Source organism: Phacochoerus africanus, chromosome 15, assembly GCF_016906955.1.
Source record: "Phacochoerus africanus isolate WHEZ1 chromosome 15, ROS_Pafr_v1, whole genome shotgun sequence".
Lineage (NCBI taxonomy): Eukaryota > Metazoa > Chordata > Mammalia > Artiodactyla > Suidae > Phacochoerus > Phacochoerus africanus.
In genome coordinates this window covers 51690060-51701891 of record NC_062558.1, presented here as the reverse complement: position 1 = coordinate 51701891, position 11832 = coordinate 51690060, and the positions used below count along the sequence as shown (strand labels likewise).

Genomic DNA, 11832 nt, shown 5'->3' with positions numbered 1-11832 from the left:
TGGCCAGGGGCTCAGAGGGGACCTCAAAGTGTCCCTGCTCACCCAGTCATCAGTTTTCAATGCAGCTTGGTCACAACCACTGAGGGAGAGGCTGTCTCACTCAGGGTTTCCCCCCCTGGAGACACATCTTGTCACTCAAAAGGGAAACCAGACTGGAGTTCTACAACAAGTGGGATTCACTTTGTATCCAGAGCCCAAAACAGACATTCGACACCCTTGCTGTGCTGGCAGGATTGGGTGTCTGACCTCCAACCAGCCTTCCATGTCAAGGCATCACATCAACATTACCATTCCAACTCGTCAACATGAGAAGGTGCATAAGCTCCAGTGCACCCCCTCTCCAAGGCAGGAAGGACCACTGCAGGCCCCAGGAGCAAGGCCTAGAGCCACCAAGAGTTGACAAGGGCCAGTGATGTCTTCAGTTTGCTCTTTTAAAACAAGAGCAGCTTTCTCTGGAGGTGCATCTGCCAGAGGGATCAAGGACAGGCGGTCCAAGCTGGACAGTACACAGGGAGAATAGACCAGGGTGTGCCACACTGTAAGCCTCTGGCCAAGGCCACAACCAGGGGCGTGCTCCCTCCAGGGTCAGGTCAGGTCCTGCCCTGTGCCTCACAGCCTGAGGGGCCTCCTGGGACACAGGCCACCCCAGAAGTGCCCGTGTGTGTGGAGACTTCTCCCCTGCTTAGAACTGCCTTACAAGATGAGCCCCAATTGGCTCTAACCATCTGTGTTCCTGAAAACGCTCTCCTAAAAGGCACTGCAGGCACCCTCAATTCCAGCCACGCAGAGGGCTAGGCATGAGCAGACAGGTCTTCTCGGAGGGTGGCCGTGGGGCTGAGGGCCAACCAAAGGTGGCCCGGCCAAAGACCGGAGACCCATGTGGCCTCCTGAAGCCACAGCCAAGGGATCTGGTGGGATTCTTTTCCTTCCCCCAAGGCCAAGAAAGAGGCTGCCTGCTCCCAGGCACAGGGCAGAGCAGGGCTGTTAAGGCAGCCAGAGGACGGCACCACTCCCCTGGCCATCTGCCCACCTCAGCCCAGTGGCCACGGCAGGGGGAGTGTGACGGCAGAGATGGAGGAACCCACTGTCCCAGGACAGGGCCGGCGCACACACGGTCCTGCCTCCATGCAGGTTTCAAATGTGTTATTTATTCACTATTTTGATGACTATAAATAAGTGTTTCCACTGTGGAAAAGAAAGTTAGCAGAGTACATTCTCATGACTGGGGAAGGGGTTCTCTGAAGTCATCTTCAATAGGGCAATAACTGAGAAAAAAAAACAACCTGAATGTCGGAAGTCAGTTCTTTTATATAAAGTCCCTTGTAAAAACAAAACAGAATAAAAACAAATGGAAAAGGGGCAGGGCAAAATTTAAAAAAAGAAAAGAGGGAAAAGACAGGGAGAAAGGGACGTGGGAGCCGACTCATTGCTCCTCCTCGGCCGGCTGCTTGGCCTCGTCCTGTAGCTCCGTGCCCTCCTTCACCGAGAGTGCTTCTAGCTTCTCGGCCACTTTCTCAGCACTATCGTTTTTGCCAGATCCTGCCAAGGCACAGGGATGCAGTAAGAAGCAGCAGCATTGCTCTGCCCAGCCCCGCTGCAGCTGTGCACGCTCCAGGGACTGGCCGCCCTTCCATGTGCCTCCAGGGTCACAGGTAAATACGTCCCCCCGCCTGGACCCCAAGCAAGTAGATTACCACAAGGACCTCTGAGAAGCCCCTACTGCCCTGGGGAACTCCAACAGACATCGTGATTTGGCAGTTAGGCTGAGTGCCGGGAGGCCAGGCCAGAGAGCACATGTTTGGGCCCTGACTGGCAGTTCACCCCCAAGAAAGCACACCATGTACCGGGGCGGCTGCCTTGCCCTTGACAGGTCAAAGTGGTCACAGCGCCCCGGGATGTTCCTGTGGCAGACAGAAAAAGCACCCGCCCGGGGCTGCGGCCGGGAGCAGAGCGAGTCTGCAGAGTCCCCCCATAGGCAACCCTACCCTAAAAACTCCCCAGCTCCACTAGCACCCAGCACCTTTCTTTTCTCTCTCTTCAATTTCTTTTCTGCATTCTTCAAACTTCGTTTTGAACTTCTGTGCGTCTGCAAAGATACAAGAGAATGCCCATTAAGATCCCTAAGCAGCGAGTGGGTATATGTCTTGGTGGGCTTGAAGCTCTAAGATTCACCAGGCCAGTCCCAGGCCACGCTGACCTCAGGAGAGCCGGCCACCTCCTTGCCTGACTGCACACCAGTCTGGGCAGAAGTGGGCAGCCTCACTTCACCACGTGCTCTGCTCTCCACCTGGACTGGAAGCAGCCACTGGGCAGGCCACTCCCAAAGCAGAGGCAAGGTCCACTCAGCACCAGATCGTCAGCTCCTGGGGTGCTGAATCCCGGCACCCACCCAACTCCTGCAGGACCGCCTGGGTTGGGTAGGCAACCCAGGCTGGGAGGATGCCCAGCAGGGGGAGAGATCAGCATGGGCAGAGCCCTTGCTGGCACCCAGGCGATGGTGAGAGGACACACCTTCCCTGGGCACAGCCTACAGGCATTTAGCTCCCTTCCCTGAGCCCACCAGACAGCAGGGCAGAACCAGACCCCACCGCATGCTTCCCAGCTGCTGTCAAGTCTCCCTGGAAACCAAGGGCACTGGTGGTCAGGCTGGCCTGAGACTTACTCTCGGCGTTAAGGAAGCGAATGGCCAGCAGCTCCTGCTTGGGGCACTCATCGGCGAAGTCAGCGTGGGTGTTCCAGACCCAGGCACGGTCACTGCCTGCGTTCGGTTTCAGCTCCATCATCGGCGTGACTGGAGGGAGAAGCACCGTGAGGACGGTGTGGCCGCCAAGCCAGCCCACCCTCCCCACCCACTGCAGACAAAACAGGCCTGGCTTAAGGTTCACCAAGCAGGACTTGATTAAGTCCTTTGGGATCTGAGTTTTACAAACCATGACTCTTTGAAAACATCCTGTGCTCACTTAAAGTCTAGGAACAGGGACCCCAGTCCCCACCACAAAGATACCCCAACGAGGGTCTCAAACCCCATCTCAGCCTAGCACTCCGATGCCAACATGTCTGCTCATGCCTGGCCCCTGCCTGAGCAGCCCCCACCCAGGGCAGGCATGGACCACATGGCCTAGCAGGCCCTGCCGTTGCCACCCCCGCCCCCTAAGGCTTTGTCCACGCTTGGCTATGCCCACAGAGACCTGGTCCACAGAAGGTGGAGCACAGCAGAAAAACAGAAGCTAGGAGGTAGGGTGACCACCCAGGAGAGCATATGATCAAATAAGGGCAACGACTCTCAGCCTCACATGGTCCAGGAACACCACAAGGAACAAGACCATCAAAAGTGGATAGCAAAAGCCTTGTGACATGCCTGTACCTCACAGAAGACAGAGCTATAGCCAGGAACAAACTTGGCTCCCATCTCCTTGGGTCCCTCTCAGACCCAAGGGGGAAAAGATCCCTGAGGAAACCTCCAGGACACAGGACATGCCCAGCCGGATACTACTGAGCCCACCTGTTCACAGGACATCCAGGGGCGCCTTTCTTGTCACCACCTGCCCAGGAGGGCTGTGCTGTGCCCCAGGTTCTGGACCCCTTCTGCAGCTCACAGAAACAACCCAGTGACATAGGGCTCTGGGAAAAGCAGTGGCAGTGAAGACCCCTGGGGAAGCACTTCACATCCAGCTGGAAGTTGCAGGCTGGTCCAGGGCAGAAAGGCTGGGCGGGGCCACTGGGGCAGCTCCTGAGGAAGCCACTCAGGCTGGGACACAGTGACTGGCACACAAAGGTTGTTGTACTTCCCACCAGGGCCTTCCCTCTGGCTCCTGGGCGTCCACACAAGAGGCCCTGCCACTCCGGACACACACCCTCAATGCAGACACACCCCAGGATACGCATCCCCCGAACACTCAGCAGCCCAGCAATCCGAGTGGGGAGCCTGCCATTACCCCTTCGCCGGCCGGGCCTCAGGTGACTCTCCCGGGATCCCCACTCTGGGCCCAGGACTGACGCCCACTAGTCTACATCCACTGGGAGGTCTGTGGAGCGCTGGCCCAGGCACCTACTGTAGTGATTGGCGCAGATCTTGAGTGTCTTGTCCCTTCGCATGAGGAGGCGGATGGTCCCCTTCTCCTTGTGCTTCAGAAGCTTGACGTCCCCAGTGCCTCGCTCCTTCCACTCTGGGAGGTCGTTCTCTGAAGCAAACCGGAAGAGCTTTGCCCGCCTTCAAGGGGATCCGTGGAGCAAAAGGTTAGCTAAGCACAGGAGGGGACAGAGGAGGCCCTGCCAAACGGCCCTCCTTTCCTTGCACTCCAAGAACCACAAGTCAAGACGTCACCAGAGAATCAAGACAACTTAACAAACTGTGGTTTTTTGTTTTTTTTTTTGTCTTCTTGCCATTTCTAGGGCCGCTCCCTCGGCACACGGAAGTTCCCAGGCTAGGGGTCCAATCGAAGCCGCAGCCGCCGGCCTACACCACAGCCACAGCAACGTGGGATCTGAGCTGCGTCTGCGACCTACACCACAGCTCACGGCAATGCCGGATCCTCAACCCACTGAGCAAGGCCAGGGATCGAACCTGCAACCCCGTGGTTCCCAGTCGGATTCATCAACCACTGAGCCATGAGAGGAACCCCCTAGACTATAGGTTTTTACTTCAAAATAAAAATGGGAAAAAAGACCTGCCTTCTCAGAGAGTGCAGCGGTACTCCCAGAAGAGGCTGCCACTGCCGTGCATGGGCACCCTGGCGTCCCTGGGGCCATAGAGCAGCAGGAGAGGTCCCCATAGGACCCCAGCTCTGCTGGCCCCTTCCCTGCAAAAACTGCTCTCTTCCCAAACTCAACTGTCAAGAGAGGTGGCAGCGCTTCCAGGCAGAACAGAGACCCAGAGAACCTGTGCCTCCAGCCCTGAGACCTAAGGGGTGTGTGGCTCTCCTCCCCGGGCCCTTGGGAGTGGTAGGGAGGGGCTGCTTTCTCCAGCCTCCCTGCCTTAGAGAGTGGTAGCAGTGTTGGCCCCGCTGCTTCCCTCCTCCAACTCACAACAAAACAGTCAAACCACAATCTGGCATCCTGGACAGAGTCCGAAGGGGTGGGAAGAATCTGTTCCACCCCGCCCCCAATTTCCACTAACTTGGGGCTACACCAGTGTCTCCTTTAATCCGTGTCAGTGCTGCTGTCAGTACTGTGACTATCACAGACATCTGGACACAGAGATTCTGCAAACACTGCTTCAAAGTGGCATGGCAGCTACAGCTACTTGTAGTTGCCACCAAGAAACTTTTCTTTTTTTTTTCTGCCTTCTTAGGGCCGCACCCACGGTATATGGAGGTTCCCAGGCTAGGGACCAAATCAGTGCTGTAGCTGCCGGCCTACAACACTGCCACAGCAACACTAGATTCAAGCCACGTCTGCGACCTATACCACAGCTCACGGCAACGCCGGATCCTTAACCCACTGAGCAAGGCCAGGGATCAAACCTGCATCTTCATGGATGCTAGTTGGGTTAACTACTGAGCCACGACTGGAACTCCGCGTAACTCTAACACTACCCACTTCCACTTGTAGTTCCAAGTTTTGCCTAGTGTGCCAAAGACACTGAATCAGAAAATCATATGCTTCAGAGTGTCCTTGTGTTGAAAAAAAAAAAAAAAGAGAGAGAGAGCGTAACACTAAAGAGCCAACACTCAAGCGGGGGCGAGGGCTTCAGAAGTCTTAGAGGCATGGGTAGCAACCACAGGGGTCTGGGAGATGTGCCTTGTGGACAGAGCTGTGGTAACAGGACACCAGGGAGCCATGGAATAGGTAAATGCTAACAGCCACCTTGATTTCCACATGGGATTAGCCATCACAAAACCCTTGGTATGGCTAAAGGTCAAGCCAAGCTCTGGAAATTTATAAAACCACTAGGTGCCATCTTAAACTGAAGATACCTCCTTCTGAAAAAAACACCAGTTCACTTACATTTTAAAAAGCTCCTCCTCATCTTCTTCCAGCGTTTTAATTTCTTGCTCAGGAAGAGAAACTATCGGCTCAAACTGGGGGTCATGGTTAGACTCGTCAGCATTCTCGGTGGAGGTGTCGTGGTCCTCATGGGTGTCCTGTAGAGGAGGGAGTCGTGACCCTGCTGGCCGTGCTAGAGCTCACCAGTGGCCACGGTGGGCAACCCCACTAGTCAACAGCCTCACCCCAAAACAAAGGATTAAAAAGCCTTTCATCCCAAAGCTTTCTGCAGGGACTTGCAGCAAGACCCTGGACTCTGTCACCCTCCCTCAGATGCAACAACCAAAACTGCACAGACTGACTGGGCTTCAGGAATTCCAAGGGTCCTAGAACTCCTCACTGTCAAATGCAGATTAAGGACACAGTGATGAGGGGAAGAGAGCCTCAGTATACTCTTAAAACCAAAATCATCCATCTGAGTTTTTACTGAAAAATCTGCCCTCTTACTTCAAAGAAAAAAAAAGTTGTGATAAGATTGCTAGCGTTTACACAGAATTCACAGTTCTGCCAGCAACTTAATCTCGGTTGGGAAACCAGGTTTAAAAACTAAAAAGATTCACACAAAAGAGTTATAGAATTCGGCTCCAGTGCAGAGAACTAACTACGGGACACAAAGGATGGTGTTTTAGGTTGTCTCACGGAACACGTGGCTTGATGATCCATAGACCCGGAGGCTGACTCCCAGAGACTTCGCTCCCGGGCTCGGCCCAAAAACGCAGGCCTTTGCCGACCCCTTAGCCGGACCGCACCGGGCTGCACTGCGTTGTCTCCGCCGCCACAGGCCGCCCGCCGGACCGCGCGCGGGCACGGAGTCCGGTAGCGGTTCGAGGACCACCACCGGATGAATGGAGCGCTGCGCGGGCCGCGGGAGGGGGCCGTCTCGGTGCGGGGCCCGCGGCAAGGAGCGGCCCGGAAACGAGGAGCGAGCGCGAGGCCCGGCCGCCCCAAGGTCACGAGGCCCCGCACCCGAGCCCGCAAGCCGGTGGGGGTTGGCGGAGGCGCGGACCGCCCACGTGGCCGCCGGTAGCGGCCCCAGTCCGCCCGGCCCCCGCCCCGGCCTGTCCGGCCCGGCCCACCTTGGCGGCCGCCATGGGCGCGGCGGCGGCGGCGGCAATTCGGCGGGCTCGGTCGTCGCGGGCTCCGCGGCCTCTCGGCGGCTGGTCGCAGCTTCTTCCTCCGCGTCTGGCGCCGGCGCCTCCCGCCCGCCCGCTCTTCCCTCCGCCCCGCGACCTGAACCCCCGACCCCTGACCCCGGCGGCGGGAAACGCGCCGCGATTCAAAACCAGCACAGCTTTATTGGCTCAGGCGGCAGACACTCTCATTGTCCAGCCCGCCCCCCGCTTCCCGCCAAAAGGCCCGCGGCGCATGCCCGGCCAGCCCGGCAGGCGGGGGAACGCGCACTCCCGGCGGCCTTCGCGCGCACTTCCGCCCCACGGCCGCGCGCCCCTGGAGCTCGCAGGCGCGGCTAGGGGGGGTCTCAGCGGCGCGAGGCGATGATGTCGCCGGAAGCCGAGACGATTAAGACACGCTGTCTGGGATACGCGCGCCGGCAGCGGACGGGAGAGTGACCGGCAAGGAGAGTGGGGGGCCCGGGCCATGCCTGAGACCTGGACCTGAGCACCGAGGGAGTCCTGCCTCCGCCCGGGCTGGAGCGAGGCCTGCCTCTCGGAGTCGCACCCGCTCACCGCGCGCCCCCTGTTTGCAAGGCCCTGGACGAGGCCGCAGAGTGGATGATGGGTGACGAGCCCGACAGCGAAGTAGGGGGAAGGGAAATTCCGCCGGAGTTAGGGACGGGTGGTGAGGTGGGTGGCTGAGACAGAGGGCCGGGCGTTCGGGCGCTGGCCAACCCGCCTGTCTGCTGTCTCCACGCAGGGTCAGGCGCGCGTGGGGGACCCCGGTCAGGACAGCCCCAACGCGCCGGGCAGCCCCGCGGCCCCGGGCCCCCAGCAGGAGAAGGATCTGGACGCTGGGGCCGCGGGGCCGGGCGTTCAGCCGGGGCCCTATAGCTACATCCGGGCCGGCCTGTTCACCTCGGAGATCTTTAAGTTGGAGCTGCAGAACGTACCGCGCCATGCCAGCTTCAGCGACGTCCGGCGCTTCCTGGGCCGCTTTGGGCTGCAGCCCCACAAGACCAAACTCTTCGGGCAGCCTCCTTGCGCCTTCGTGACATTCCGTAGCGCCGCCGAGCGCGACAAGGCCCTGTGCGTGCTGCACGGCGCCCTCTGGAAGGGCCGCCCGCTCAGCGTGCGCCTAGCGAGGCCGAAGGCTGATCCCATGGCCAGGAAGAGGCAGAGAGAGGACGAGGGTGAGCCGCCAGCCTCCCAGGCCACCTGTATCGCTGATGTAGTGACCCCTCTTTGGACCTTGCCCTATGCAGAGCAGCTTGAGCGGAAGCGACTGGAATGTGAGCAGGTGCTGCAGAAGCTAGCCAAGTGAGTGTTGGGTCAAAGCATCCCCTGGCACAGCTCCCATAAGCGGCCTCCTGAGCTTGCCCCATGCGTACAGATGTCCTGGGGCGCTGGCCAGTAGGACCCTTGTGTTACCACTTGGATCAATGAGGTCCCAAGTGGGGGCCCAGGCACCTGGCCATTTGGAGGGTAGCTGAGGATGGGCAGTTGGCTGAGTCCACCTTCCACCTCACCTTACCTTGCAGAGAAATTGGGAACACCAACCGTGCTCTGCTGCCCTGGCTACTGTCACAGAGGCAAAAGCATAACAAGGCTTGCTGCACGCTAGAGGGGGTCAAGCCGTCACCCCAGCAGGTTAGGCCCTCTGCTCTTACAGAAGTTTTTCCTGCCTGTTCCTTCCACTCTTCTTCCTGTTTCGCTCTTGCTTTTCACGTATATTAAGTGCTTGGTAATTGTCGGTCTCTGGTCCTGGGTGGGCAGTTTGAGGGTAGCCCTGTCTCTGTCTTCCTCTGGCCTCTTTGCAGACTGAGTATCGTAACAAGTGTGAGTTTCTGGTCGGCGTAGGGGTCGATGGGGAAGACAACACGGTAGGCTGCAGGCTTGGCAAGTACAAGGGCGGTACGTGCGCTGTAGCAGCCCCCTTCGACACTGTGCACATACCTACGGCCACCAAGCAGGTGGTGAAGGCCTTCCAGGAGTTTATCCGGTAGGGACGAGTGGCTGGTGGCTCCGGGACAGCCTGAGGCATTCTGGGAGCAGAAAACTCAGGTTCTGCCTTGGGCGTGGGCGGGGGAGCATCCTACCACTCTGGTCTGGTGGGTGTGGCTGGAGGAAAAAGCAGGGAGGCTGCTTGCTTGGTCCTGGTCGGCAGATGTGTTAGGGACTCAGGCTGTTTGTGGCACTCACAGGTCCACTCCATACTCTGCGTATGACCCGGAGACATACTCAGGTCATTGGAAGCAGCTGACCGTGCGTACCAGTCGCCGCGGCCAAGCCATGGCCATTGCCTACTTCCACCCACAGGTCTCTGGAGAGCGGGCTGTTCGGGGATGGGTTTCTGGGCCGGAGTGGACTTCGACATCCTTACAGGCCTTTTCTCCCACTTGCTTCAGAAGCTGAGCCCTGAGGAATTAGCAGGGCTGAAGGCCTCTCTGGCACAGCACTTCACAACGGGTCCAGGCAAGGCCAGCGGGGTGACCTGCCTCTACTTTGTGGAAGAGGGCCAGCGGTGAGTAGTAGCCCAGATAGGGTGGGTAGGTTCCTACCAGGGCTGGTGACACTGAGAGACCTGCCCTACTGTCCACAGAAAGACCCCCAGCCAGGAGGGCCTGCCTCTGGAACATGTGGCTGGGGACCAGTGCATCTATGAGGACCTGCTGGGGTTGACCTTCCGGATCTCCCCTCATGCCTTCTTCCAGGTAGCAGAGCCACTGGGGACCAGGACAGCCGTGAGGGGTTGGCCTGTGGAGGTTTGGGAGAGGGCATTCACGTTGGGGGCCACCAGAACCACAGAGAAGGAAGGAGATCTGAAAGAGGTTATATGTCACTAGATGACCCTGGTGATAACCCTGTGGGAAGGTAGGGGTTGGAATGGCCCTGGGGTTCTGGAGGCATCTATGGTGCCTGCTGCTGCAGTAGCCCCACAGTCCCAGCTATTGGGAAGGAGAGGTGTTGATGGGAGGTTGGTGGACATAGGGGCCCTGGGGTGCTCAGGCCTTTAGAGGTGGGGAGGAGGTGAAGGACTGGACCAGGGGATTGTCCAAGAGGATGAGCACCCAGGGTACAGGTGATGAGTCAGGAGGGGAGGCTGACCTGGGCGGCAGGGCTGCTTTGACATTCTGGCTCTTGCCCCAGGTGAACACACCCGCAGCTGAGGTGCTCTACACAGTCATCCAGGATTGGGCCCAGCTGGACGCAGGGAGCACAGTGCTGGACGTGTGCTGTGGAACTGGCACCATTGGCCTGGCCCTGGCCCGAGTGAGCCTCCTGCCCAGCCAAGAACACACTCCCCCAACCCCACCCTATGTTGTCATTTGCTCAGTGACCCCCTAGCCTGTCCCAGATCCTCTTTACTGTCCCCTAGAAGGTCATCAGTTTGTGCCCTGTGCTTGCTCTAGAAGGTGAAGAGAGTTGTGGGGGTCGAGCTGAGCCAGGAGGCTGTGGAGGATGCCCGGGTGAACGCCCTGGACAACGGTGAGAGCCAGCGAGCCACGTGGTGGGTGGGGGGCCATGGGGCTGCAGATATCCTGTGCATCCGTGACACAGCACCTGGGCCCCACCCATGACTCCTGGGCCCACAGTGGCAGGGCAGAAAGGCTGCCCCTCTGGGGAGGGTTTTCCTGAGGTACCCTCCAGGAGCTCCTGGATGTGGGGAAGCTGGGTGGGGCTTGGGTGTTCTGGGCCCCCTGGCAGGGCTGCTGTGTCACCTCCAGAGTTGAGCAACGTCGAGTTCCACTGTGGAAGAGCTGAGGACCTGGTGCCCCCCTTGGTGAGCAGACTGGCCTCCCAGCAGCTAGTCGCCATCCTGGACCCACCGCGTGCTGGCCTGCGTGAGTGGTCTCCACCTGGGGCAATGTGGGCAGGCAGAGGGTGGCACACTAGGCTGTGTGGCCTCTGGCCCCCACCCCCTCCTCCAGGGGGAGCCCTTGGGGACTGTGCCTTGAGGGGTCTGTGCCTCCCCAGATTCCAAGGTGATCCTGGCTGTCCGCAGAGCTGAGAACCTCAGACGGCTCCTGTACGTCTCCTGCAGCCCCCGGGCAGCCATGGGCAATTTTGTGGAGTGAGTATGGAGTTTGGGTGGGCAGGGGACAGCACCCAGCCTCACCTGCATGGGAGCCCCTGTGGATCCATGCAGCTGACTGCGGTACTCCTTCCCTCAGCCTCTGCAGGGCCCCATCTAACCGGGTAAAGGGCATGCCCTTCCGGCCGGTCAAGGCTGTGGCCGTGGACCTGTTCCCACAGACCCCGCACTGTGAGATGCTCATCCTGTTCGAAAGGGTGGAGCACCTCGATGGCTCAGGGGCTGTGGAGCTCCTGGACCCTCCATCCCCACCCCCACCAGAGCCCCTAGGTGACATCCTGCAGGAAACTGGGGCTTCCCCACCTTCCTAGGCCCCTGGGGCAGTGGAAACCAGACCCCATCACGGGCAGAAAACAGAGCTCTCCAGTCTTCACACTGCTCTAGGACACTCAGATAGCAGCTGCAGAGAGCATGAGACCTGTGCTCCCCCTTCACCTGCCCCTCCTACCCCCCGCCATCTATTTTGGACTAGTTGGGCCCCAAGGGCTGGAATAAACGTGCTGAACTACGTATGTTTGTGGCTCCCTCTGCCCTCACTGCAGGTGCACAGGGCCAGGAGGGCACCTGGGCACTAGCCCAGTCAGAGCAACCCTCCCAGGGAATCCCAGCAGAGCTATTCTACAGGATGTCCAGCTTTGT

General features: G+C 59.0%; 2 protein-coding genes and 1 non-coding gene across 4 annotated transcripts; 1 reads left to right on the top strand and 2 right to left on the bottom strand.

Moving 5' to 3' along the window:
• Positions 1–1288: 1288 nt before the first annotated feature.
• On the bottom strand, positions 1289–7334 carry RANBP1 (RAN binding protein 1). 2 transcript variants are annotated; one of them, XM_047762130.1, is made up of 6 exons: positions 7062–7334; positions 5947–6083; positions 4053–4210; positions 2663–2791; positions 2021–2086; positions 1289–1539 (listed from the first exon to the last, which is right to left on the bottom strand). In XM_047762130.1, the coding sequence occupies exons 1-6, from the start codon at positions 7074–7076 to the stop codon at positions 1424–1426; spliced, it is 621 nt and encodes a 206-aa protein (XP_047618086.1). In that variant the 5' UTR covers positions 7077–7334; the 3' UTR covers positions 1289–1423. The 2 variants fall into 2 exon arrangements, with proteins under 2 accessions (XP_047618086.1, XP_047618085.1); XM_047762129.1 differs by lacking the exon at positions 7062–7334 and adding an exon at positions 6625–7055.
• LOC125117141 (small nucleolar RNA SNORA77) lies at positions 1835–1960 on the bottom strand. The gene has a single exon (XR_007132505.1). It is a non-coding gene; the product is annotated as a small nucleolar RNA SNORA77 (small nucleolar RNA).
• A 54-nt stretch (positions 7335–7388) lies between the features above and the next one.
• TRMT2A (tRNA methyltransferase 2 homolog A) lies at positions 7389–11703 on the top strand. Its single transcript, XM_047762128.1, has 12 exons — positions 7389–7742; positions 7858–8417; positions 8639–8747; positions 8918–9099; positions 9302–9416; positions 9506–9621; positions 9700–9811; positions 10248–10370; positions 10511–10586; positions 10826–10942; positions 11076–11172; positions 11273–11703. The coding sequence occupies exons 1-12, from the start codon at positions 7716–7718 to the stop codon at positions 11502–11504; spliced, it is 1866 nt and encodes a 621-aa protein (XP_047618084.1). The 5' UTR covers positions 7389–7715; the 3' UTR covers positions 11505–11703.
• Positions 11704–11832: the final 129 nt, after the last annotated feature.

Coding starts and splice junctions, on each gene's coding strand:
- RANBP1 (XM_047762129.1), bottom strand. CDS start 6,648: ATGGATCATCAAGCCACGTGTTCC. Junction 6,084..6,624: donor ATCATCAAGCCACGTGTTCC/GTGAGACAACCT, acceptor CCTCCTCTACAG/GACACCCATGAGGACCACGA. Junction 1,540..2,020: donor TGAAGAGAGAGAAAAGAAAG/GTGCTGGGTGCT, acceptor GTGCCTTGGCAG/GATCTGGCAAAAACGATAGT.
- TRMT2A (XM_047762128.1), top strand. CDS start 7,716: ATGATGGGTGACGAGCCCGACAGCGAA. Junction 9,812..10,247: donor CCCCTCATGCCTTCTTCCAG/GTAGCAGAGCCA, acceptor CTCTTGCCCCAG/GTGAACACACCCGCAGCTGA. Junction 10,371..10,510: donor TTGGCCTGGCCCTGGCCCGA/GTGAGCCTCCTG, acceptor TGCTTGCTCTAG/AAGGTGAAGAGAGTTGTGGG.